The sequence below is a fragment of the Gavia stellata genome, chromosome 1 (assembly GCF_030936135.1).
Source record: "Gavia stellata isolate bGavSte3 chromosome 1, bGavSte3.hap2, whole genome shotgun sequence".
Classification (NCBI taxonomy): domain Eukaryota; kingdom Metazoa; phylum Chordata; class Aves; order Gaviiformes; family Gaviidae; genus Gavia; species Gavia stellata.
The window spans coordinates 66,756,495-66,783,070 of NC_082594.1; the positions used below are offsets into that span (position 1 = coordinate 66,756,495).

The 26,576-nt window shown below is 39.3% G+C and overlaps 1 protein-coding gene across 5 annotated transcripts in view; it reads left to right on the forward strand.

The window, feature by feature from the left end:
• MCF2L (MCF.2 cell line derived transforming sequence like) overlaps positions 1 to 25,269 on the forward strand; it is a 104,614-nt gene extending 79,345 nt beyond the window's left edge. Inside the window, exons 10-33 of one of the 5 annotated variants that reach the window (XM_059826919.1) lie at positions 587 to 778; positions 996 to 1,187; positions 1,884 to 2,043; positions 2,192 to 2,262; positions 3,312 to 3,388; positions 4,439 to 4,505; positions 7,991 to 8,106; positions 9,073 to 9,142; positions 10,353 to 10,445; positions 10,592 to 10,684; positions 12,080 to 12,205; positions 12,932 to 13,153; positions 13,716 to 13,808; positions 14,370 to 14,448; positions 14,601 to 14,667; positions 15,969 to 16,084; positions 16,722 to 16,808; positions 17,647 to 17,706; positions 18,061 to 18,135; positions 22,788 to 22,912; positions 23,490 to 23,602; positions 23,728 to 23,831; positions 23,952 to 24,076; positions 24,187 to 25,269. In XM_059826919.1, the coding sequence (XP_059682902.1) occupies positions 587 to 778; positions 996 to 1,187; positions 1,884 to 2,043; positions 2,192 to 2,262; positions 3,312 to 3,388; positions 4,439 to 4,505; positions 7,991 to 8,106; positions 9,073 to 9,142; positions 10,353 to 10,445; positions 10,592 to 10,684; positions 12,080 to 12,205; positions 12,932 to 13,153; positions 13,716 to 13,808; positions 14,370 to 14,448; positions 14,601 to 14,667; positions 15,969 to 16,084; positions 16,722 to 16,808; positions 17,647 to 17,706; positions 18,061 to 18,135; positions 22,788 to 22,912; positions 23,490 to 23,602; positions 23,728 to 23,831; positions 23,952 to 24,046 (2,493 nt within the window). In that variant the 3' untranslated portion in view covers positions 24,047 to 24,076; positions 24,187 to 25,269. Of the gene's footprint in view, positions 1 to 586; positions 779 to 995; positions 1,188 to 1,883; positions 2,044 to 2,191; positions 2,263 to 3,311; positions 3,389 to 4,438; positions 4,506 to 7,990; positions 8,107 to 9,072; positions 9,143 to 10,352; positions 10,446 to 10,591; positions 10,685 to 12,079; positions 12,206 to 12,931; positions 13,154 to 13,715; positions 13,809 to 14,369; positions 14,449 to 14,600; positions 14,668 to 15,968; positions 16,085 to 16,721; positions 16,809 to 17,646; positions 17,707 to 18,060; positions 18,136 to 22,787; positions 22,913 to 23,489; positions 23,603 to 23,727; positions 23,832 to 23,951 lie in introns of all 5 variants that reach the window. The other 4 variants (XM_059826914.1, XM_059826926.1, XM_059826932.1 and 1 more) reach the window with 4 other exon arrangements.
• Positions 25,270 to 26,576: the final 1,307 nt, after the last annotated feature.

Here is a 26,576-nt window from a genome sequence, read left to right on the forward strand (position 1 = left end):
TTCTGCACTTAGTTATCAGGGGGCCACTTCCATTCCTAGTAAAGCCACTTATTTCATTAAATCTCAGAAATGAGAAAGCTGTGTATTCAACGTACAATATGTTCAAAGATGACCAACAGAAACATACACTCTGAACAATGTAGAAAGGGAACCTTATGATCTGTGCTTCACAATAAAATACATAGCTCTGTAAGTGAGGTTGTTGCTCTTGAGGCTGAGGTGCTGGAGTTAGGTATTTTTTAATTTGGGTTCAGGTTGCTGCTGTACTCCAAATTGCACACATATGCACACAAGCATGCTGCTGAATAACTAAGGCATAGAAAGACAATAGTGGTTTCTTCAAAAGGAGGCGTTTGATTGAACTCATTAATGTTTCTGAAGTACTCTGGTACAATAAAGAAGTTCTTGCGCACCTGGAAAGACAGGAAATCACTTTGATTTATTAAGCAAGTCAGCTGTTAGCTAAAGATGTATTCTTTATCAAAATGTATATTTTACTGCGTAAAAACAAGTGGTATGATTTTCATTTTTTTCATTGATGTTGATCCAAGGAAAGATGTACCTAAATCAGTGCTTGCTTTCTTAGGAAACTATAGTAAAAGCCCGAATGCTGGCCTCAGAGGGTGATGCTTTTATTCAAAGCAATCATTATGCTGTGGACTCTGTTATTCCAAAATGCAGTGAACTTCATCATCTCTGTGATGCCTTCACTACTGAGACAGAACGGAGGAGGAATCTTCTTAACAAATCTCTAGAATTGCATGGCTTACTAGAAAAGGTAAATTTTGTATGGAACAGTTCTCTTTCCTATCTTGTTTGCTAAAATCTCACTCAACCAGTTGTCATAATGGCAGGTAAAAATATCTGGGTGTGCTGGAATTTTTCTCCTTAAATAGCTGAATACATCACAAGTAGAGGTATGAAAGGTTTTAGACCTCTTAGTGTTTGATGCTGACATCGGTGCATTCTGAGCCTGTTCTTTTCTCTGTTTCTAGTCTATGAAGTGGTGCGATGAAGGAATTTATCTGCTGGCTTCACAGCCGGTAGATAAGTGTCAGTCTCAGGATGGTGCAGAATCAGCATTACAGGAGATCGAGAAATTCCTGGACACTGGTACAGGCAATAAAATCAAGGAGTTGAATAAAATTTACAGAGAGTATGCACACATCCTCAGTGAGGACCTAAAGGTACCAGAAGATGTTTATGTGTATCTGTGCATTCATTTGTTAATTTTAGAATTGCTCTCTTGCATGGCCATTGATACAGCTAAATAATCAGTACTAGGAGTTATACCTGGGAACTGGAAAGCCAACACATTTACCTACCTGAGGTGCTAGTCCTGTCATATCTTTGGATAAGCATCAAGGGCTTCAGAGCCTTTTAATAACTACTTCAATTTTTCAGGTAGTAGGATTGCTTTTAAAAAAAATTCTCTGAAGTGAGTATTTGAAATATCTTTTTTATGTAGCAAAACCATGCCTGTCCTTGATATTTTCATGTCTTCTGCTTTGTAACTGGTTTTTTGTAAGAACTTGAGAATATGTCTCTTTTTCTCTTGGTTGATCTCTTCATGTAACAGAACCATTAGACACTGTCAAGAAAACTTTCCCTTTCTTTTTTCTTTAAATTGAAACCTGAACCCCATTGGTTTCTCTACAGCAAGCATACAAAATGTTTTATGAAGTGATGTTCCAATTTTTAAGTGTACTAAATGACTGTAATTTATGCCTTGTTAGCCATGAAGAGTAGAGTAATATTTTTATACGTGGTATAAATGCAATCGCAATTTCAAATCAATGTGCCGTAAATGGCAGTGTAGCTTGTTGATAGGTCTCTGACAGGGATATTTTTTTTTTTAATTATTATTTCTGTGGCAACGGTAGGAGCATGTGCAAAAGGTTTTCCAGAAGCAAGAAAGTATGGAAGAAATGTTTCAAAAGAGACAAGTAAGTCTTAAGAAACTGGCAGCTAAGCAGACACGTCCTGTTCAGCCAGTTGCACCACGACCTGAAGCCTTTGTAAAATCTCCTTGTACCTCTCCAGGTAAGTAACTGTAGTAGCCTTTAACTAATTTTTTGCACTCTGCTGAGAAACTGGAAGAAACATTCAGCTGTAACTTGTGGTTGCACAAACATCTGTGTGAGATCTGCTCAAGTTCTAACTGCTGTTTGATTCTGGTTTACATCTTTAGGTCTTCAAAGAGAATACGTATCCAACTCAGAAAGCAGTGCATTTCGGAGGGTAAACTACAGAAGAGGAAAGGTGATTTTTTTTTTTCTTCGGACTTTTCATGTGCATACTGCTTGAGAAAGTCATAATACAATGGAATATTAAAGAACTTCCAGAAGAATGAGGCAATTCCACTGAAAAATTGATGGCATTGCCCCTATCAAACTAACTCTGCTGAAGCAGTCATGTGGTTTAAATAGAGGCTGCTTTGTCGCTGGGCTGGTTATGAGGGAAGGTAAAGTAAATAGTTGCCTATATTAGGAAAAATGTTAGGGGCAGCAAAATATAAAAATCTATGAACAGGAAACATTTATTATTTGCCAGTAGTAATTGGCTACTCTTAAAACTGGCAAAAGTGAAGAGGTAGTTGTCGTTGGCTCCAAGACAGCTTCACCTGACCTAATGGATCGCCATTCCCAAGTGGGGATGGTCTTCCTGCCCCGCCTCCAGCAAGGAAAGTAACCTGACAGCAGCAACAGAAGCAGTTTCCCACTGAGTTAGAGAGTTGAATCAACTCCGCGAAGGCTCAGCAAGAGACAATGCGAGGAGGACAGCAAGAGCACATGACCAGTAGGGACAACAGTTGGAGAAAAGGGTTGGTTCAAGGGGGGATTGAATGCAGAACCTCCCATTTTTTTCAGCAAGCCGTAATTAGGTCAGCCATTACAGCAGAAGTTGTAAGAGTGAACTTCTGTGTCAAGTTAGGAAGTTACCAGAAAGTTAGGACAGTACCTCATTTTTAGCTTAGAAAACAGACTAAGGCCAGTGTTGCCTCCAAGATTATGCTGATGCTCTGATGTTGTCTTCCTGGAAGGGGGCCTCAAACCATGATCTTTTCTAAGCTGGCCTTTCATGGAGAACTCCCTGTGTCTAAATGTTCTTGTGTGCTTCAAGACTTTCAGGTTGACTGGGATTTTTTTGCAGCATTCTTGCAAATTGCCTTCATTTTTAATGGACTACAGTCTTTCCTGTGAAAATGCATGCAAGTAGACCTGAGTGCAAACCTGCGTATTTTGAAGTGGTTTTCCCCCATCTGTGACGTTATGATGATTTTTTTGTTGTTTGTTTGTTTCCTTCTTTAGAGTGAAATGACTGAACTCCATCAAAGCAGAGGAGGATCTACAATGGATGATGAAGAAAACCTAGCTGTGTTACGGCAGTAAGTATATTTTGATAAACGAAAAATGTTTTTTCTCTGATTTGGTTCCAGCAAAGGCTGAGTTTGGCTAAGGATTTGATAAGACAAGTATGCTTCTCTGAATTAAGCCTCAGTGCTTTTTTTAAATGCATTGGCTATGCTCTGGACACAGAGGAAGATATTTCAGTCTGCCTGCAGCATTATTTATAGTTTATATAGTACCAGACTCTAGCTTTGCTGCAGCAAGGTGATGCTATGGCAGGATAACTAGATATTTTCATTTTGGAGATGACATAGTTTTGAGTAATAAGCCTCCTGTAAATCTGTCAGAGGCTTTGGTCTCCATGCTTCAGAAGACTTTGTCTTTTTATTTGACTTTTTTTAGTCCCTGTTTTGATAAATGTTACGAAAAATCACTTTCTTATATAAAAACTAAACAGCATCACTTATATTCAAAAAATAACTTAGTACCACCTTCAATGCGTATAGCAGAGCTTGCATTTCTACCTGTAAACTGAATACTTCTACTGTCTTTTCACTGTTACAACCACCTTAAATAGTACAAACTCACAAGGGTTGGGGGGAAGCATGCTTGCTTGACCATTAGGGAAATTAAACTTAAAGCAGCGTTGTAATATTTAAAGTGTGCCCTAAATGCCTCTAATTTAAAATGACCAATGTAACTTTAAGTCTGTATTTGATAATCCTATGCAGCTCTAACTCCAGCTCCTGTAATACTTGTGAACACAGCATAAACAGATTTTCTATGTGCAATGATAAAATGCTTCACTGCTTCAATTCAGTTACCTACAGCATTTAAAATGCTAGATTTTACTTTTTTCCTGTTTAAACACATCTTTGAAAAATTTTAAAATGTTTTAAAAATACACGCTTCTCAATAAAGATATATAAACTGTTGACAGAAATATCCATGAAACATCGTGTTTTCCATTACCTGGAAATTGTTCTTTTATTGTCTGAAGTAGAATAGAAACACAGACAAAGTTAATGTTGCCTCATTACTTTGCATAAGTGAATAGGCCTGCCTTAATTGTCATTATTTGTCTACAGGCATGTGATTAATGAACTTATTGAGACTGAGCGAGCATATGTGGAAGAACTTCTCTGCGTTCTTGAGGTAAAGATTGAATTTCACTGCAGCTGTTAGTGAATCTATTTATCGCTTCCATTTTGTGGATGCTCTGATGCTTTCCTTGTCATTGTAATGCCTCTGCTTGTCCCATCAAGCAGTGTGATCATTACATCTCTCCTCTCTTATCGTATTTTCACAGAGGCAGTAATGTGCAATTTTTTTCTATAAATATTCATGGAACTAGGATTTTGTATTAGAAGACACAAATTGAGCAGAAAATAAGATATTCCTAAATACTTAGGTGGACCACAGTGAGATTTGTAATGATCCTGCAAAAGTTCATTCCAGAGTCCTGGGTCAACTCCAGGAAGGTTGTGTGCCACACAGGGATGTGAATCTGCATAGAGAGAATCTTGTGTCAGAGGAGAAAACTTGTTTCCTGCATTCCTCTTTGCACATATTTAAGTGATCTTCCAAATGTCTTGGGTACAACTGTGGCAACAGAGTGCCTTGTAATAATAATATCTTGATTTGAAATTATGAAAGAAACAAAGGTGTTCCCTTTGCTCCACACTTGTGGAGGCACAATTGCAGTACTGCTTGTAGAAATACGCTGTAGTATTCTTTGTTGTTCCTCAAGTTTAAGTCTTCAGACATGGATGTGTCATTTTGTTGTAGTCCAATTTGACTGGAGGAGATGATGAAGTTGCAGATAGCTGAGGTTGAATTATCTTAGTCAGGATGAATTCGAATTGAGCCAAGTGGGTACTCTTGGTGTCCATGCCAATGTTAAGCTCCTAAATATGAGCTGTCTTTAAGCTATGCACTGGGAGTAATAATTTCTGAGTACATACCTTCAAGTAAGAGTACTGTATGATGGTTTTGAACTCTCATCTTTCTTTTGCCTAGTTTGTGCTCAGCTTCCCATAGCATTTATGCCCTGGGTCTGGCCCAAGTGCTAGGAAGTGTTGATGACAGTAGGATGGTTGCATCTGGTGTGTGGTAATAAAGGAAGATAGGTCTGGACTGGACCTTAAGGATCACTTTATTCTCTGCTTTTGTATGCAATGCTTTCTGGACAGTTCTGTTCATAAATCAAGACTCGAATAGTTGGAGGGTCCTTATTGCTGCTACTGGAGGGTTGTTGCAGAATCTTTCTATTCCTCTGGTATTACTCTTGCTTTGCATAGAGTATAGTGCAACCCTTGTCTTGCTAGGCCAAGCTGTCTTGGTTTTCTGCCAATGTGATAAGACTCTCCAGTACTCTGACCATGCCAGCACACTTCTCTGTGACTCCTTGCAGTTTGGGATTCATGTCTCTCTAACTTGGGTAATTGGGACTGCCAACAGTAGTTCTGGGTCAGATCCTTGCTGACATATGGTTCAATGGCAGTCTTCCAGCTTTTTGAGTAATTCTAGTTATTAATCCATAATTCTGGCTATTCTCCCAATTCCCTTGTTTCTCCTATTCTATTAATCTTCCCATTTTTCCTGTAAAATAACCTGATATTCCTTTGTATGGACAATGCCTCCTATTATTAAGTCATATTTAATTGCCATGCATTTTCTCTCTGCCAAGGATTCCAATAGAAAAAAACAAGGTAGTTCCCAAGATTGATTACTGGGAAACTCCTATAGCTGCTCTTACCCGAGCTTGATAGTTTTCCTTTCATTAGCAACCATGGTCATCCGACTTTAGTCTGTGAAATCCAGTAATTTTTATTGGGGAAAAATATTGGTCTAGTCTATTTTTAGGTATTCGATGCTTTTGGAACAGTTTTCAAATTGAAGACTGAGCAAAGCCTTATGTACTCTTAAAGTAAGATTAAATGATCCCTGTGGCTGCACGGAGTAGCTTTCCCTCTCCTTTCTTAAAACATGAGTACTGCATAGGTAGTAAAATGTGAAGGGCTTTTATATTAATTTTTTTAAAAAAGTACTACATCAGCCTGAAGTGGAAAAAAAAACTGTCAAAAGCTTTTTTTAATGTATGGATTTCATGCTTTTGTTCCTTCACAATTCCAAAGTACTGAGCCCTGTCAGGTTTGTTTTCACACGAGCTGGGTTAGGTACCCCCTCTTTATGCCAGTGCTGGCTTTGCTGCTATGTTCAGCATCATCTTTACTTCAAGTGGAAATGAATCATTCTCTTCATGCATCTCTTCACTGCATCTGAACTGCATGATGGCTGCAGTTCTTCTTTCCCTGTTAATTTTTTTTAACTCCATTTGATGTAAATTAATTTTATGGTTTTTAAGGCTGTACCACTTTTTTTTTTTTCCCCAGCCTGCATTTTCCTATTTGGGGGAGAGCTATGAGAGAGGGACCAATGGTTAGCTATCTGTGAGCTCCAGTATCTTTGCCTATACCATTGTTTTTTCTTTTTTATGGTGTTTGAGGAAAAAAAATACCCAGATTTTTAAGGGAATGTTTCTGATTTATTAAAAAATCTAATCACTGTCCTATCCAAATGTTTGAATTCTTTAGGCTAACTGACTTTACCAGCTAGTTCTCTTACTTCTTGTAGTTTGGATGTCACTTCAACATTGAAAATCTTGGTTGTAGGTGCACTTTTGCTTATCCTTGAATTTAATTTGTCAGTTTGTTATAATTCAGTGCAGTTTATTATAATCAATGTCACTAATGCAGTGACCACCTTGTCCATGATAATTGTGTTTTTAAAAAAAAAGAGAGAGACACCTAATCCAAATCTAAAGTAGGTCGCATCATTTTCCTTCACTGTCTGTATACTAAGAAATCTGCTTACGTTAAGAAATCTACTTACAATACAGGTACTAGAGCATTCTTGCATTTTTTGTGGTTGATTGGTTGGGGGTGTTTTGGGTTTGGGATTTTTGTGGAGGGTTGCTTAGTTTGGGGGTTTTTTAGTGTTTTGGGAGATCACTTAATCACAGATTAGTGACCTCAGGACCAGAGGAGAACAGTCCTGGGCTAAAGTCACCTGTGTACTCTCTTTTCCTTATCTGTGCCAGATACACAGACAAGAGAATGTGGCCTTATATGACAAATGGAAGATTTCAGAATCTAAAGTTATGACTTCTGGTACCAAAGCTAATGAAAATGTCTTAAAGATAGAATTTGCAGCTTAATGGTTTCTATTACCTGCAGAAATAACTACAGTCAGCTTGTTCCCTCATACTAATAGCGAAGACTAGCATGAAGGTTTGCGTGTGTAGTGGAATTGTGGCTTTAAACTCGGATGTGTAAAGTCCTAACAGAAAAAGTACAAACTATAATTTGTAAGCAGTATGGGAATGAGTAGCTTTTGTTTGGTGGAAATGATTGCAAACTTTGTTTCATCCTTGCTTAACTAAAATTGCAGTCATTATTCAAGTGTCTTTGTAATATATAGGTGTGTCTTCTGGACTGATGGAAAAACAGAATTTGTATTCTTTTTTAATGAGCTCTTTCTTTGCTGTCTGTCAGTCTGCAGGCAGAATGCCTTGTCAGAGAGAGATAAATACTGCAAGTAAAGGGAGATAATCAGTGTGCCCCTCTCCTGTGTTGCAGGGTTATGCTGCAGAGATGGACAACCCCTTAATGGCTCATCTCATTCCACCAGAACTCCAAAATAAGAAGGACATCTTGTTTGGAAATATGGAAGAAATTTATCACTTTCACAACAGGTGAGGATTTGCATTCAGCTCTAACAATAGCATTTGAATGGGATTCTTACACTCTTTCGATCTGATTTAAATTGCTAAAAGATCCTTACTGAGTCCCACCTGGCTATCTGACATGTCCAAATTCATATTGCATAGAAAAGCAAAAGCAAAATATCTACAAAAGATAAGCAAAGCTGCATGAAACTTTATTCAAAAGTTTGCAGTACAGAGGTAAAATTTTGCATTGTGGTCCTCTTACTGAAGAAAGGTATTGGGATCTGGTTACAAGCTAATTAAAGCAAGGTTTGTTTGGTTTTGGGTTTCTTAGATTATTTTTTTTTTTAAGAAATCTGCTATGGAAAGTAAATTATTATTCTAAACCACAAAGTCTCAACTCTTGCATCTGTTTGAGGCTGGTTTATACTTGAGTGACCTCTCTCTGAAGTTTGAATCCTTGCTGCTAGAGAGGTATTGCTTAACAGGATAATATTTAAATTGGTAGAAAAGAGAAGTATTTTCAAGAGAAGTTAAGCATATTAAATAGTTGTTTCTTATTCAGGCAAAACTAGTCTGGAAGTTTTGCCACTGATTTTTTTGGGGTGGGTTTTTTTGGTTTGGGGAGGTAGAGTTTGGTTCGTTTGTTTGCTTTGTGGTGTTTGGTAGTATTTGGAAGGAAAAACCAAACACTTCAAACTGTACAGATCCTGCTGCTGAATACATAAGGCAGGGAAACAAAATTCCCCTTCCTTCCCCAATCTTATATTTGATTTCAGTTGTAAGCTGTAACAGTAAGCTAAAAGAAATTGGTCAAAATGTTTGTTTTAATTTGCTATCCCTTTTTGAGTACATGACCTAGAAATTTTTGTTTAGTTTTGTAGTACAGAATTATGACTCTGTTTCCAAAAGTTTAGAAAACGAATTGCAAGAATGTGAACATTTACTACAACTTTTTTAACCTGTGCTCTAAGAAAATCTTCTTCCTCATAGAATATTCTTGAGAGAACTAGAAAACTACGTAGAATACCCAGAACTAGTAGGACGGTGCTTTCTGGATCAGGTATGTGTCATCTTTCGCTGGCATTTCATTCATAAGACCCTCTAGGACTGTAACATATTAGAGTGATTTTCATGTAGTAATTGCCACCACATCCCCTTTGTTTGTATTGAACAGGTAACAGGTTGAGAATGTAGATGTTAATTAAGAGTTGGGGATATTTTCTGCTGTGTGGGATAATTAATTTTGTTAGAAAGAGCTACTACCTTGTTGAAAGAAAACTGCTTTATTAAAGTGGTAGTTAGGAAAATGGTAGTTAGGAAAATGTGAAGAGGAGTCATGCACTGCATCGTTTCACATGACTATAAATGATTGGTTTACTTGGTTAGGTTTCTTCACTGGATTTTGTTGTTGTTGTTTTCTGTTTTCTTTAAAGAGTATACCTCAACCGAGTAAGTCCAAAATATTTTTCTTCTGAAAATAGAAAGTTATGACAGAATTATTTATAAATCTGGGATTTATTAAACAATGAGTCTCACCCATAGTATACTAAAGGCTAAATAGGAATCTGTTTATGGAAATCAATCTCCTTTTGTTGCTATGTATTGATGCTCTAAAACTCCTGGGAGGAACCATCTCTCCCCTCCTATTTACTGGCTACATCCATGGAGATGCTGTTTCCTAAAACTGAGGGACAGAGGTACTTCTGTGCCTGCTGATTTCCTACCTAGTATTTCCTTTATATCTATAGGTACTATGACATTTTCAACAGTTATTTCCTTTTGCTTTCAACAAGTGCTGAAGTCATGCTATTTAGTTGCTAAAGTGATAAGGGGCAACAAACTGCTTGGTCTACCTTAGTGCAACTCCCAGTGAAAAAACACATTCATAAAATGAAAATGTATAAAGAAAAAAGGGCAAAGACTTAATAAGTTGCATAAAGGGATTCGTGGTTGGGCATTCATAGAAGTATTTTTCATATTGTAATAGAAATATATTTGTAAATGTAATACATACGCTGCTTCATAAGGTGCTTAACGTTCAACTGAAGCAAAAATTAACAGGAACATTTTATTCTGATGTTCCAAGTACAAAATCAGTAGCCATTACAAAATCAGTGACTTTGAATAATTGTTTTTTGCTTGGGATGCCTCAAGGAATTGCATTTTTTGTTGCTGTTGTGTTTTTGTAGCCTTATTGATTATGAAAAAAATTCTTATGAACTTTATCTACTAAAGTCACAAGAACTTATTGCTTGTCTCCCCAATTTCAGATGGAGGATTTCCAGATTTATGAAAAATACTGCCAAAATAAACCTCGATCTGAAAGTTTGTGGAGGCAATTTTCAGATTCTGTCTTCTTTCAGGTATGCTTGCTTGAGTCTCTAAAATAATTGTGGTTCTGGTTTTGTGGTGGCCTGGGTTTTTTGTTTGTTTTTTTTATTTAATCATCTCAGGAACAAATAACAAAAATATTGATTAGTGTCCTGATGAAATCCAATACTGATTACAGGAATGTCAAAGGAAACTCGATCACAAGCTCAGTTTGGACTCATACTTGCTGAAACCCGTTCAAAGAATAACCAAATACCAATTATTGCTAAAGGTATGTGTTACTAAACTATAATGTTAAGTACATTTTGTGCATTTGGTTTTTTAAATGCTGCTTCTCTCAGCCTGCTGGAGAGAAATCGAAAAGTTAGCAGATGTATACATTGAAATAGAGACAAATCCCAGTCTATGAACTTTCAGCTCGGTTCTTTTCTCTTTCAGCCAAAAAGCTGCTAGTAGACAGGCAGATGTTATCACAGAGGCACCTTGTGTAACTGCCTTTGCCCTTATATTTCTGCTGAAGAGAAGAATGAAAAGTTGATTAGGGGAAACAGAAGGACCAAGAAACCTTTGCAACAAAGAAAAGAGAGTATCTGAAGTACTTGTTACTCATCAGTTGTAGTCGCCTCATCCTTATTGCAGGAGTTTGCCTTGCTGGGTTCTAGGAAATGCATTCTAGGAAATGTACTTAACTGAGAGCACTGTATGGTGTTTTCAGGAAGGATGCTGTTGTGATTCACTTAAATATGCTATACTGAGAGACCAAAATGAGAGCAATGTACTATCATGAATTTTTAAATTAATGTATAAGGTTTTGCCATGTTTGAAGTAAGAAATATTTCCCACATAGACACATGTTTCAATAGTTGTATTTAACAGTAGTTTAAAAAAATTGCCTTGGACTAAATCTACTCTTATGTTAAAACTGAGCTGAAGTTAACAGCTTTTAAAGAATTAATTACATTAAGCTTGTGTAAAGAGAGGAGTATTAGAAACATTTTTGATTTAAAGTATCTTTACTGCCTGCAGTCCATGAGTAAATGCTTATTCTCATACTATGAAGTCGGGGTGGGGGGGCACGGGTTTCCATGTGAACTTGCAGCTGTGTTTATCTGGATCAAATTGGGAACATGCAGCTTCACCAATAAGCCCTTTAGAGAAGGGATGCCTTCTTAAACATGTAGACAATGCTCAGTGCAGTAAGTTTGTCTGTTACTGGCATCCCATGCCTCACCGTAATTCAAATAATAAATGAAATTTGCCTATGTTTTTATATTTGTTCACCTCTAAAAAGTAACAAATATAAAAACCATCTATTTGTTTGGTTGTTTTTGGGGTGGTGTGTTTTGTGGGGGGTGTTTTTGTTTTGGTTTTTTAGCAATTGTGATGAAAAAATGTTTGCAAAGTTAGTCTTGTAAAATTCTTAGGTAGAGTTTACAAAAACTCTACATGAATGAAATATATTTGGCTAATTAGCAGCAGAGGGGAGAAGTAAAAGTTCAGGGTCTTCTGAGTTCCAGCCAGTATTTAACCCACTAGATTATGTGGTATATAACTTTACTGGACAACTTTAAAAATTTAGCCCAAATTCAATGTTAAAATCTGAACGTTCCTAGTTACTGCTGTTTCCAAAGTTAAGTATGTATGTTGTCATTCCCTGCCTACTCAGGAAATGCTGAAGTACAGTAAGAACTGTGAAGGTGCTGAAGATCTTCAGGAGGCATTAACTTCTATACTGGGTATTCTCAAAGCAGTTAATGATTCTATGCACCAGATAGCCATTACAGGCTATGATGTGAGTAACAGTATTTTTACTTACTTTTTAATTTATTTTCATCTATTTCTTAGATATATGTACAGCATACCCTATACTGTGTACTAATGAGAAGAATGTTTCACAGAAGTGCGTTTAAACTGAATTGTGTGATGAAAATAGCAGAAAATGGAGATCTCTATACTCTTCTGAAGTTTTCCTGCTATGAATAATATTTTGCTCCGTCTACCCAAGTTTTCTTCCTTTGATCTACTTGACAGCAAGTTAGAAACTGAAAATCGTCATGAAGAGTCTGGTTTAGGCTACTGCCAAATGGGAGTCGCCACTAAGTTTTTATATTTATGTGTAAAGCTACACGCAAAACTTCCAGTTAAAAAAAACAAAACCAAAACCAACAACAACAAAAAAAACCCACAACGTAAGCAGCTTTGGAGTGGAGTTTGGGAAAAAAACCTCCAAACAACCAAATATGTGTATTATGCCTCCCTGCCTCTCTATGTGTAGATCTCTGTATCTCTGCTACTGGTGCTCTTGACTGTAAAATCGTTGCCTGAACAGTGTTGGGCAGAGAAAATTATGTGTAAAAATCCAACGCTGACTTTATTTTTAGTATGTTTCCAAACCCAACATAAACACTGATGTGATAGATTACTTCAAATGACAGAATTTAAGACCTGTTCAGAGTATGCATTTTAGTCTGATGTTGTCTCTTTGTAGTTATAAATACTGCTTTTTTTTTTGTTTCAGGGAAACCTGAATGAGCTGGGCAAGCTTTTAATGCAAGGATCCTTCAACGTCTGGACTGATCATAAAAAGGGTCACTCGAAGGTGAAAGATTTGGCACGCTTCAAGCCAATGCAGCGACACCTCTTCCTCCACGAGAAAGCAGTGCTGTTCTGTAAAAAGCGAGAAGAAAACGGAGAGGGATATGAGAAAGCACCTTCTTATAGCTACAAACACTCCTTAAATGTAAGACACCGAGCAGCCCAGCAAGGTTGAGGTACTGAGGGCTTAGCCTGCAGTAATACAATATTGTAGTTTTTTATCTGGGAAGCTGTGTTACAGTTTTGCACTGGGATCTTTGTCCTTTCAGGCAAACCTAACTGGTGGTGCAGGTCTGTGTTACTTTGTGTTGCCATCCATTAGAGTGATGGCAGGGAGGAAATTACCCTTTGAGAAAATCCAAACCGTACTAGTCTAGCTGAATGGCAGTTGCATTAATCACATAGAAAATGTAGAGCAGGGCAGTATAAAATAGATGTAAGATTTGGTGGTCTGGATTTTAAGAGACATCTTGTGGGGTCAGTTTCAGTTTAATGTATCTAAACCTTTCTTCTCTCTGAGGTAGCCAAGTTGATACAAAGCACTAAATCTCTTATGTGCAACAGATCACATGTTACTTTTCCTTGAGCAAGAAGCCAAAGGTTTTGCTTTTCAGAAACAGGGTACCAAAGAATACCAGTAGCTGCCTGCTTCCATTGTTACTGTAACTGAAATCTGGTAAGATAGCTTCTGTTCTCTTTGCTTCCAGATGGCAGCAGTTGGAATAACAGAAAATGTCAAAGGGGATGTAAAAAAATTTGAAATCTGGTATAATGCAAGGGAAGAAGTTTACATCATACAGGTAAAAACCATGCCACTACCTAAAAGAAAAGGGGAGGAGGAAGAGAGAAGGGGGGGAAAAGTAACCATAAGATGATCTGTGTTGGTTTTCCTTTTATTATATCACTAATAGAAATTGAGGAGGACATGTAGAAGCAACAACAAAAAAAATCACCCCACCTCATCACCCCCCACCCCTTCCACCCCCGGCAAAAAAAAAAACCAACAGTGAACAGGTTAAATCATAAGTTAGTTTATTAAATGATATATTTCGATTGTAGTGTCTTTTAGGGGAAAAAAATAATCATGTTTTACAATATCCATGGGGGATATTGTATACACAATTGCTATTGCTCTCGCTGAAGCAGTGCATGGCTAGGAGCCAGAGTTTAACTGTAGCACATGCACAGCCTCTGCCTCAGCGTATGCTAGATCTCACAGCTAGTTCTGTTCACTGAGGGACTAGAGAGGGGGCTCTGGCTGTCCCTCTTGAAGGATTCCTCTGAGGCTGTGCTTTGGCATGCAGCTCTTTGTGTAATAAGTATTCTGTGCTTGATGGCTAATTATATTTCTTTTTGGGTAGGCACCAACTCCTGAAGTTAAAGCTACTTGGGTAAATGAAATAAGAAAAGTGCTGACAAGTCAACTGCAGGCATGCAGAGGTAAAATATTTTGGATATAGATGTATTTTTCATTTCTTTTTCTCCTTGAACTTCAAAACCTAGCTTGTATATGTTCATTATGTAGGACTGTAAAAATTAAAAGCTCAAAAGACAAATCAATTTAATCCTTCTTTTTCTTTCCTCCATTACAGAAGCTAGTCAGCACAGGACACTAGAACAAACACAGAGTTTACCTCTACCAGCATCATCTTGTACAAGGTAAGTATGTATGTTATCAAGTCAGCCTAGCTGTCTTGCAAATATACTAATGCATCCATTTTGCAGTTCTCCATTAAACATATCCCTTAATACTGGTCCTTACACTTTAGGGTTTTTTAGGTCTTTTCCTACTGTAAAGGTTGGGGATTATACATCTCCCAAACTGTTAAACTGAGCAGCAGTGGCAGGGCTTTGTCAGATGATAGAGAACAGCACAGAAAAGTGATTTTCTGCACCAGCCAAAATCCTAGTGGTGTTATGGTTCTCTTTGCTGAACAGCTAATTACATATTTTACACCTGGATAAGAGAGTTATGTGAAGTAGCCTTTTCCTTCCTTCTTGGTTCTTTTCCATCACCTGGACTATTTTTTTCTTTCTTTCTCTTCTAATTTCATGTTACCTTTTTGTCCTTTTCAGTACATTACCTTTTCTCTGTCCCTCCTTCTTTTCCTCCCAATTAATTTCTTTTTTTTTTTTTTTTTAACTGATGTGTTGATTCCTCCACTGTCCCAAGTTCTGGGTCAAACTTTTATTCTTTTTCTATTTTTTATCCTTCGCCCTACCAATCTGTATATTATTGTCCTCCCACCTGCTGTTCTGCCCCTCTCTGACACCTCTTTTCTATCCTCTGCTACTTGCTCTTTTTTTCGTGATATGTGTGTATACCCATAAGCCTATGTACTCACATCTTCAGTCATCCCCACATGGTGTGTGCTCAAATATGTATCAGTAGCTCTCTGCCCTGCATGTTTTTTGCATCTACTTATCACTCAGGGAGAAATTTCCCAGATGTATAGTATTTGTGACATGTCTTTCTCCATTCCATTCCCAGTTGGAGATGTGATGGGAATCCAACTGCAAGATTCAGCCCATGTTGTTTCTTCATCCCTCATCCATTCCTGTGTTAAGAGCTTCTGAGGAATGAAGTTTATTCCTTTTTTTCTCTGTTTTTTTTTTTTCTTAGTACATTCAGGAGGAAACTGTCAGCACAGAATGTGTGTCCGTAGTTGTGAGTGGAAGTTGTCCTGAGCTGTCTTTTCAGTAGCTCCCACTGCCATAGTATGTGTGTTGCAGTGAGCTAGGGGAGCCTTTCTTCTTTGTATGTGCTCATGGTCTTTCTCTGCACAGTCACCAATGGCTTCTTCAATCCTGGAAGCTCTGATCTGGGAAGTAGCTAAGAAATGGTTTTCAACCTATGTATCTCTACATAAAAGGCAGCCTGTGATGGAAGGTCAACACCCTGTTCAGACCCAAATTTGCTGGAGATGGATTGATTGTCTTAATTTTCTTTCAATAAACAGTCCTTCACGGAACCACATCAGAAACACCAAAAAAATGGATGAGCGAAAAGCTGATCTGGCAAGTCTAGAAGGTTATGGCACCACAGTAGCACCGAAGTACCCTGAGAAAGGCAAAGGTGAGCTTACGCGTATGTATCGCTATCATTAATTGCAAAGAGCATGCCTGCACTGCAGATGCACAGGCAGATCCACCAGCAGAGTAGCCACAGTAGTGCAGCGAAACACAGCATTACACCTGAATGAGCAGGGCTTTGCTGCTTTCAGCCTTAAGGCAGCCCACCCACAAAGTGCTGCCCACACTGCACCGTTGTGCCAATTCCATCTGCCCTTAGCTTGGGGCTTTCTGCCTTCTACTGTGTGCTATGGACAGGCCCAAAGCCACCTCAATGAAGGGTAGCCAAAAGGAGGTCGGAACTGTTGCTTATAAAGGCCCAAGTCTGCAGTAGGTCTTCCCTTAGAGCTGTCCAGCTTCTCAGGTTTCTCTTCCTCTGGATAAATTTCTCAGCATGACCTGTTTTGAAGAGGGTTTTTTTGCTCTTGAATTTTGGTTCCCATCATGGAGATTATTTACTGGACCAGTGGCAGTACAAGCCCCTGCACAGTGAGAACAACTGGCTGCTTGGGTTCTTCTGTTGTACCTGGACTTTCAGTTGTCCGTGCTGGTTCCCTGGCAGAGCGGCAAACAATTTTTTTTGCCTTGACCTTTAAAAGGCCTTCTCCCCTTTCTTTCTGTGTCTCTCTCTTCCTTTGTAGATGACAGTAGCTCTACCTCAGAATGCTCTGTACTGTCAAAAAAGCGCTTTACGCTGCAGGGCTTTACTAACCTCAAAAGTCAGAAAGGTAATTTTTAAAAAAAGCTAGATTGTTTTTTGTTTAAGGTTGTAATTGAAGCATCGCGCGTGTGTGTGTAGTGTAACAGGTTTTCAGTGTATGCACTAGCTTGTTCTCCTAAGTTCAAGCTAGGTTCCTGAGCCACTGACCCTGACAAAGAAATATCAAGAGAAACCAGCTCCACAGTGGGAGGGGGAGATGCAGCTGGGAAAAGTGGAGCTGTTGGAGATGCAAGGAAAAGAGTGCCATTTCCAGTGCCTCCAGTCTCACTATCGAGGCCAAGGAAGGAGTTTATAGTGCCCCATTCCTGTAGGAGAACTAGAGGAAGGAAGTTGCCTTCAGATCAGACACCTGGCCTGCTTCTAGCTTCAGTGGATCTGCCCCAAATGCACTTGTGCTTAGCAAAAAGGAATCAAGGTTTTGCTAGAGTATTTCTGTATTAACATCCTTGCTAACAGAACTCCCAAAACATGACTACAGCAGAATGTGTATGACAATGTTGTTTTGCTGGATACAAAAATAAATAAAAATTTCCCTATGCTTCCAGAAATAGTCTTTATTATTTTTTTTCTAAAACAGGAAATAGGAGTCTGAGACTTTCTTGCTTCCTCCTGCCAAGTAATCACAGTGTTACATTCACTTCTTGCTTTGAACAGCTGTCTTTGAACAGTCTGAATTGCATTAAGATGATGGCACTTGTTCAAGAGCATGATATCTTTTTTCCAAGCATCTTTTCAGAATGCCTTTTTAAAACCTGATTACCTTTGAGTTCTTTCTGGAGAGACTCTAGAGTTGTGTATCTAATGCTAATGAGGTGAGCACTAATATCCCATGCTTGCCTTGACAGAAACTCCATCTCCTTCTGCTAAAAGCCAGACATTGCCAATGATCCTTCTTACAGGACCAGGTATTGCTGTAGCACTAGATTTATATAAAAATGATTGCTTAATTTGGTAATGTTTGTCTAAAATTTGAAATTAATTGTATTCAGTTGATGCCTAATTAATTTAGAAAAGTTTACATATACTTTTATCTATTACTGTAAAATAAATTTGTCAATTTATCTTCAAATAACTACATGTAAATAATTAATTCCTTCTGCTGTAATTGACCAATGATGGCTAAAATTAGAGTGATTACAGAAATCCATTTGTTTTCCAGTGTAAACTCAAAGGTATTTAGCATGCAATCCACCTATTCTCTTTTTTCCAGTTCTTCAATATCTCTCTTCTGTGTTTTTTGCCTATTCATCCTCCTGCAGCTTCTCCTACCAGTCCTGACAAAAAAGCTAAACGGCATGAAGTAGTGAGTGACCCAACTCCTTTTGGTTTAAGAGGTATAGTGATACCACATCTTGTACTCCGCAAATATCTACACATCCCTCGTATAATATGTTACATTAGATTGCTGGGGATGTCTATATGATGCTGTTGCATGCAGCAGTATTGATATCAACTGAGTTTTTCCAAGTGGGTCTGTCAGCTTCTGTATATACTGTTTTTGATAGCACAACTGGTCGAAGTTTTACCTTGGCATCAAATAAAGTAGCATATGGCTAACTAGTTTTTAGGAGAGGGCAGTGGGAAAGGGATCTTCAGCTGAAGAAATAACCAGAAGCTGGGTCTTTAGTGGAATTACAGGGGATCTCCTTCTATGACCAGGTGACCCGCCTAGTGGATGAGGGGAAGGCTGTTGATGTTGTCTACCTGGACTTCAGCAAAGCCTTTGACACTGTTCCCCACAGTATTCTCCTGGAGAAGCTGGCGGCCTGTGGTTTAGACAGGTACACTCTTCGCTGGGTAAAAAACTGGCTGGACGGCCGAGCCCAGAGAGTTGTGGTGAATGGGGAGAAATCCAGTTGGAGGCCGGTCACAAGCGGTGTCCCCCAGGGCTCAGTATTGGGACCGGTCTTGTTTAATGTCTTTATTGATGATCTGGATGAGGGGATAGAGTGCACCCTCAGCAAGTTTGCAGACGACACCAAGTTGGGAGGGAGTGTTGATCTGCTGGAGGGTAGGAAGGCTCTGCAGAGGGATCTGGACAGGCTGGATCGATGGGCCCAGGCCAACCGAATGAAGTTCAATAAGGCCAAGTGCCGGGTTCTACACTTCGGCCACAACAACCCCAGGCAACACTACAGGCTTGGGGACGAGTGGCTGGAAAGCTGCCCCGCAGAAAAGGACCTGGGGGTGTTGATCGACACCCGGCTGAATATGAGCCAGCAGTGTGCCCAGGTGGCCAAGAAGGCCAACGGCATCCTGGCCTGTATCAGAAATGGTGTGGCCAGCAGGAGCAGGGAGGTGATCGTGCCTCTGTACTCGGCTCTGGTGAGGCCGCACCTCGAATCCTGTGTTCAGTTTTGGGCCCCTCACTACAAGAAAGACGTTGAGGTGCTGGAGCGTGTCCAGAGAAGGGCGACGAAGCTGCTGAGGGGTCTGGAGCACAAGTCTTGTGAGGAGCGGCTGAGGGAACTGGGGTTGTTTAGCCTGGAGAAGAGGAGGCTGAGGGGAGACCTTATCGCTCTCTACAGCTACCTGAAAGGGGGTTGCAGAGAGGTGGGTGTTGGTCTCTTCTCCCAAGTGACTAGTGACAGGACAAGAGGAAATGGCCTCAAGTTGCGCCAGGGGAGGTTCAGGCTAGATATTAGGAAAAAGTTCTTTACTGAGAGAGTAGTGAAACATTGGAATAGACTGCCCAGGGAGGTGGTAGAGTCACCCTCCCTGGAGGTATTCAAGGAGCGTGTGGATGTGGCATTGGGGGATGTAGCTTGATCGGCATGGTGCTGTGTGGTGTTGGGTGGGTTGGTTTTTGGTGTGTTGTGGTTTGTTGGGTTTTGGGGTTTTTTTTGTTTTTTTTTTTAAGGTTGGACTTGATGATCTTACAGGTCTTTTCCAACCTTAGTGATTCTGTGATTCTGTGATTCTGGGCGTCCAGTTCCTATGTGACACATGGTTTTCCAGTTAGCACCCTTCCGTCACTGTGCCCTTGTGGAGAGAATTTAACTTTTAAAAAAGGAAAAAAAAAAAAATCTGAAACTCATGTACTGTAGTCAGTGTGAGGATCATCACTGTCATGTGGAATTTCCACTTTAGATCTGCATTTATTACTGTAGTCACAGTCCTGTTCCATCTTTGTTTGGGTGATAGTAGTCAATTTTTCCACCCTGTGAACCCCAGATGATTTAACTGAACCCCTTGTAGCAGTTTGCCTCCTGTCCTCCCAACCCACAGCTAAGCAAAGAATAGAAAAACATTTCAGTTAAATGACCCGTTTCTAACCAGCAAGGTTGTTGGTGAAGGCTTGAGGAGTACAAATCCCTGGGGCTAATTAACTGGAGAGTACAAGGAGAGCAGTCCCTCTCTTCCTGACTTTTTCTGCCACCACCTCTTAGAAAATATTCTAAACTTGAAGCTGTTTCAGGTCCTACCATCATTCTCCTCTCCAGGTTTCCATAGCCTTTGGTTTTGTTCACACGTGGAAACAATGCAGGTTCAGCTGCTGTGCTGGGAAAACTATGCAACGCCATTCACCTTGTCTGAGCAGCAGGCAATGTAATCCCAGGCCAGACGCATGCAGAGACTCCACAAGTGTGGATATGGGAGTTACGAGGTTAATTCTTGTGCAGGTAGCAGTCAAACCTCTGAGATCTCCAGGTACCATGGAAATCCTGAGGGCCTGAAAATGCTATTGGAAAGCAAAGGGTGTTTTGTGTCCTTTTCCATGGATGCTGAATTTTTTCAGGGCGGAGAGTCCTTGATCATTGCTAATTTACAGTAAAATCGTTGGGTCCTCAGAACAGACTTGTCTAATTTGCTGTCCAGTCCAGCAGTCTCTCATTTTATGAAACCACTAAACTAAGTAGATGAATTTAAAACATCTAGTAACTCACTGTTGACTTGCACCTTCCGATCTCTTTTCTGAGACTTCCCCAACTCAGAGGGATAAGCAGGCAGTTGACCTGGGCCTTTCAGGATGAAACCACACCAGGTGATGGTCACAGCTCCCCAGTGCAGGGCAGCTTGTTTCCTTTCACTGCTACATTGCTCCAACTTACATCACTGTGAGCTCAAGGAAAATGAATTGATGACAGAATCACATCGTGCAGATAGATCCTATCTCTGTGAAGAAACCTATGGGCCCATTTCTGAAGAGAAGCAGTTAATGAATTCTTGGTTTTCCTGGCACTGTCAAATCTAAGCTCATTTCTGCATAACCTTGTCTTTTCTCAAGATTGTCTGCCATTTTCTGACATTTCCTGCCTTTATAGGGAGCTCTGATTTAGTCACACAGTGCAGAATACACGCATGCACATTGAATGTGCACGCATAATTTTGCTGCCTGTAGATAGCTAATATGAACATGACCATAGTGGCCACTTCCCCTCCCCACCCAGGATCAGATGGGCTTTTATACTGACTTGTTAATAGTAGAGTGCCAGCTTGTTATGAGGAGTAGGAGTAGTGTTGCTATGGCAGGATCAGGCAGGTCTGCTCTTACCCACATCAGCACAATATATGCAAAGAAGGAGGCTGAGGAACAAGAGCTGTTACCCAAAATGTTTCAGATGAGCAGGCCAGTGAGTATGATGCTACAGGCAGAACAGTTACAGTGATTACAATTAGGAGAAACCAAGTTTTCTTTTGTTGCATTGTTCTTAACTTGGAAATAATGGAAAGGGTTTCAGCTGTGTCCCACGAGCCAACAGTAAGATGTGAGCTTCCAAGGAAATTTGCATGGAATACAGCAGGAATTTATTGCTCAGTTTCTTCACAGATGGAAGTTCATTCTTAACCCTGGACAGGGCCAAATGGGTTAGTACTTCTAACCTTGTGCAGGTCATCCAGCAGCGCAGGAGAGGTAAAAGTCCCACTCGGTTTGGTGTGTTCTGGGTGTGATTTCTTTCTATGATTCTTAGATTGCTTTGACTTTACCCTGATGATGCTTAGGTTTTTTTCCTAATGCACTGGCATGACCAGCCATGAGACAAATGCCTCAGAAGCAGTGAAGAGCAAAAATCCTGGTGCTTTCTCAACTTAACTAATAGTTATATAAAAGTTGGGAGTTTTGTTCTTCCTTTCATTCTTTTCATTGAGTTTCATTGTTGTTACCATTTGGCTTGAACCAAAATATAACTTACAAATATTTATTTGTCTCTTTTATTATGGCTTTTTTTCATTATAAGCTTGACACATTTATTAGCGGCTGCTGACCTCAGTGAAAAGCATCCCACTAGTAAAACTTACTGTAGTTTTATTTGGAAAAAGGTTTTGTGTACTCTGGATATGATTCAGCTTTGTAAATAAATGAAATGCTTCACCCTGAGAGAGAAAAAGGTACACTTGGCAATAAATGACAGGCAGGAGATTGTTCTTGTGGTGTTTGGTGCAGTGATGTAACACCAAGATAAGTCAGCGTGACTAAGTATCCTTGTGTCAGCTTGAATACCCTTAAATAATAAGCTGCCTCATCAGGTGAAGTACAGAGTGCATGTAGTTTGTGTTGAATTTCTTGACAGCTCTAAGTGCTCAACAGTTTGAAGGAGGCAATGCGCATCCATCCCTTGTTCCAGCAGACTGGTTAGGTTGCTTTGGGTGACAACCTGGTGTGTTCATCCTCTTCCCATAAAGTGTACGTTCCTGTCTTCTACCTCCTCCCAAGAGAAAGAGTATCTATCCATCACTCATCTTTGTATAAGAGAGAAATAGCTGCTTTTTAGTTGGGAATTTGCATTCTTTCCATCCGTTTCCCTTTATATAAATCTGAAGGGCCAAATTCACTGCTGTGCATTGCCACAACTCCACTCACTCTGATAGAAACAGGCCAACTTTTGCTAGCTGTGAGTTTCACGCAGTGGCTGTAATAACTTACCCATGTACGGTTTTCCTCCTGTTTATGTTGATCACTTAAGACCTTTTCAGTGGGAAGAACATTTCTCCCAGCCAGTGGCTCATTGCTGCAAAGTTAACCATCAACTGCTTCTTCCCCAAGGTTGGGCTAAAACATCTCATTCTCTTGATGCTTCTGAAGAAAATGACGGCTGGTCTAGTGCTGAAGATCCACTGAATTCATCAGATGCGGAGGAAGAAGGAGGAGGGGGAGGCGAGATGAAGCTGGTAACCAGAAATTTGCTCCTGTTGAGCTAAGCAAATGTTACTGATACATTGTGTTTGGCAGTATGTAGGAAAGCTTTTGAAGCTTGCAGGAAGGAAGGTGTCTGCCTTGAAATCCTCATCTGGGCAAAATTCCTAGGGGAATGGAAAATATCCCCTTCTCTTAAATCAGCCTTGTGGTTGTACCTTGGGAAGGTCTGTCTATGCCTTTGTGTACCCACAGACTAGCGAGACTGTGGCTGCGTATGTCGTAGTACAGAAGTCAAGTGATGACATGCTCAGCTACATGATGTCACTAGTTTGCCAGTTTGTTTTTTGGGTTTTTTTCTTTTGTAAAGATTTGAATTAATTGTTGTAATGGAAACAGTGTTTTTCAGCGTGTGAGAATTAATGTACTGAATTTGCATGTAATCAAATAGCAAAGTTTTACTGCCTCTCAGTATGTATATTTACACGATCTTCAGCATGTGTGTGCATGAGAAAGAAGGGAAAAGTACTATAATTTCATAACAAAAGCTGCAACATACCTTAAAGTACTCAATAGAAATAATTTCTTTGTTTTTCCTCTGTGTGCATTTAGACTCCTGGTAAATATACAGTTGTGACTGATTATGAGAAAGGAGTTTCTGAAGAATTTACAGTGAAAAGTGGAGATCTAGTTCAACTGATTCGTGAAGGGGAGGATGGACTTTGGTACGCAGATCTGTGTTTGAAAATTTTTACACGCAGAACTGTGTTTGGAAGGCAGATGTTTAGGGCAAAACTTTCAAAGGCATCAAATGAAGCAATCTGACTTCTTATTGTTTATATTTTTTTAGGTATGTAAAGAACCTCAGCAGTGGTAGAGAAGGTTGGATCCCAGCAAACAATCTGCTGATGCTCATAGGCAATTCAAAATCAGCTCAATCTTTAAGCAGCTCCGGTAAGCTATTTATTTTAAATGATATGATTGTCTCTCTGAAGATTCCTATTACAAAAGAAAGCTGTGAAAAACAACCACCATATCATATTTTCTTGTGGGTTTTTTTCTTTCCTTTCCCAGAATCAGGCACTGCCTCCAGCACTTTGAGCACATCATCAAGTTGCAGTGATAGCTGCAATGCCAGCAGCACCAGCTTCTCGGACATTAAGGGCTAACACTAAATTTTCACCTCACCTCCAAGGAAGGTAAATCCGGAGTTTGTCATTTTGTGCAGAGTTCTGGACATTGGACTCCAATGGAGAACCGCCAGTTCTGTGTTGCCAGCTTTGAGTATTTTCACTGGTGATTTTTACAGGTTCTCCCAGAAGATCTCAATGAAAGTGCATGGAAAGTGAAGTTGTAAATAGAAGTTAAACGATTTGAAATAGGGTCCTGTAGAGGCTTCTGCTTTGAAGTCTGAAGCTGCAGAGCTGTTACTCACTGATATACATTTTTCTCACTGATATACAATCAGGTTTCTGCAGAACTGTATCTTTTTGTAACAGCCAGAATCTGAATGTAAGCAAACAAAACGTGTTCAGTGCTAAATCCTTATTGTAAACTAATAACATAGCAGTCACTGTATGGGATAGGTATAAGGAAAATAAATCTGAGTTTACAGCTTCTCCTCCCCAAAAAAACGCTTCTCCAAGGATGTACCTCAGTCAGTGCAGTGAATGGGACTCTTAGAGCAACCAGGAAGGAGGTTTGGTCCAGCCTTTTCTCTTCTCTCGGGTCTTCAGGATATTTTTCTGCTCCCTAGACGCTGGGATGCAGGTATTACCAATTGACTGACCACAACAGCATCAGAAGAAAATATTGTTTTATCCTTTTCAACATTTTAATAACATGTGCAATGAAGTAGCTGTTTTCTGAGGTATTTTGGCCTCACAACCAAATTCTTTACCAAGATCACTGTGTTTACATAGCCTTGGCAATTTAGTAGTATCTTTCTCCTTACACAGGTGCACAATGAAACACAAATGTTCTTATTCACTAAATGATTTATTAATAAATGGTAATTGCATGGTTACCTTCAGCTGTCATAGTTAACATGCAGTTACAGGCAGAGGAAACTGGTGGCTGCACTATGGGTCAAGAGCCTTCTTTCAGACAAACCTATGAGGGCTAGAAATCAGACACATTTTTAGTCAGTAGTGTTTGTTGCAGATTTATTCAAAGAGAAAAAACAATGAGGTAATTCTTCTATAAAAGGGTAGCACAGGAGAAAAAAAATCTTTATTAGAGAAGAGTCAGATTTATGCTACAGACAAGTATTTTAAATTTTTGAAAGGAAGGGTGATGCTAAACTTGCCATTTTTCAAGGTATGATGTAAGCCAATGTTGTACATTCTCACCTTGTGAGACGTTCTTTGCCCATCATCCTTACAAACAGTCCAAAACCACCTCTCAAATGTTTTTACTTATATGAAAATAGGTTTTTAACTGATCCATGTACCATATTACTTAAAAATAATGTGGTCATTGAGAGCGTAATTTTTCAGAAGCACTAAGCACAGCAGATTATGTCAACGGGAACTGCTATTAATCATCAGACCCTCTGATGGCTGAGCCCTGAGGTCTATCTTTATGCCAGAATTTTATATTTTAGAAGCTGCAGCTTAGGAAACTTAAATGACAAATACTCTAAAGAATGATCTTACTCCTGGGTTGCAAAAGCAACCCTACTCCTGACGCAATCAAAATGCAGCTGACCATGGTCAGTACAAATTGAAACATATATATACACACACATATATTTATGCAAATATATATGTGCATGTATGTGCTTGTGTGTATATATATGTGTGTGTAGATATGTATATGTGTGTAGATATAATGTATCAATGTAAAAGATGTATTTATAGTCTTCATGCTGCTGAATGTGTCACTTTACAATTCATAAATACTTAGGTTTCTTGCAATACTGAGATATAAAGGCTGATCAGGGTTTTACTTCAGGCATCTTTTCCAACGCAGAAATCCTCTGATCTTTTTTTAATTATCCCATATAATACTGTGCTGAGGGGGAATATTTAGTCTGATATTTAACAATGGAATGGCAAGATGAGATTCAGCTTATCTTCATCTATGTAATTTATTTTGTAAATGATCTGTAACATAATTTACTTATATATTGCTGTCATTGCTAGGATGAGACTGTCCTTTCATTTCTCACTACAGCCTCATTTGTGTTATTTCAATGGTTTTCTCTACATCATTGCACTTTAATACAACCCATTTCACCATTTCCTTTTTTACTGCTGTTGTGAATTAGAAGTTCAGTCAGAGGTCTCTATTGTAATTATGAAAATTTGAATAAATTTCAGCACTTCTTGCTGAATGCCTTTATCTAGACATGCTCTGTGTTTTATTTTGTCTTACAGTCTTAAAAGTTTCTTATGGGTATCATATAAAAACAGAGATAGGCTGAAGAATTTGGAACAGAAAACCAGGTCTGTCTAGCTGTTGCTTGTCAGGGTCCGTGTGTTCAAATCCTTTGCCTGCTCATTCTGGACCACGTCAGAAAAACACCATTTTACCCTTGTGATTCTGTCTCATGTACCTGGCCCTGGGGAATTAAAGCATGTCTGCAGGCTGGGGATAAAAAATGAAAGCCAGTGCCAGGTAATTAGATTGATTCCCTTTCTCCCACACACCCTTTTTTGAAAGACGGCACATCGCTGTTGGGCTTTCCCTAAGAAA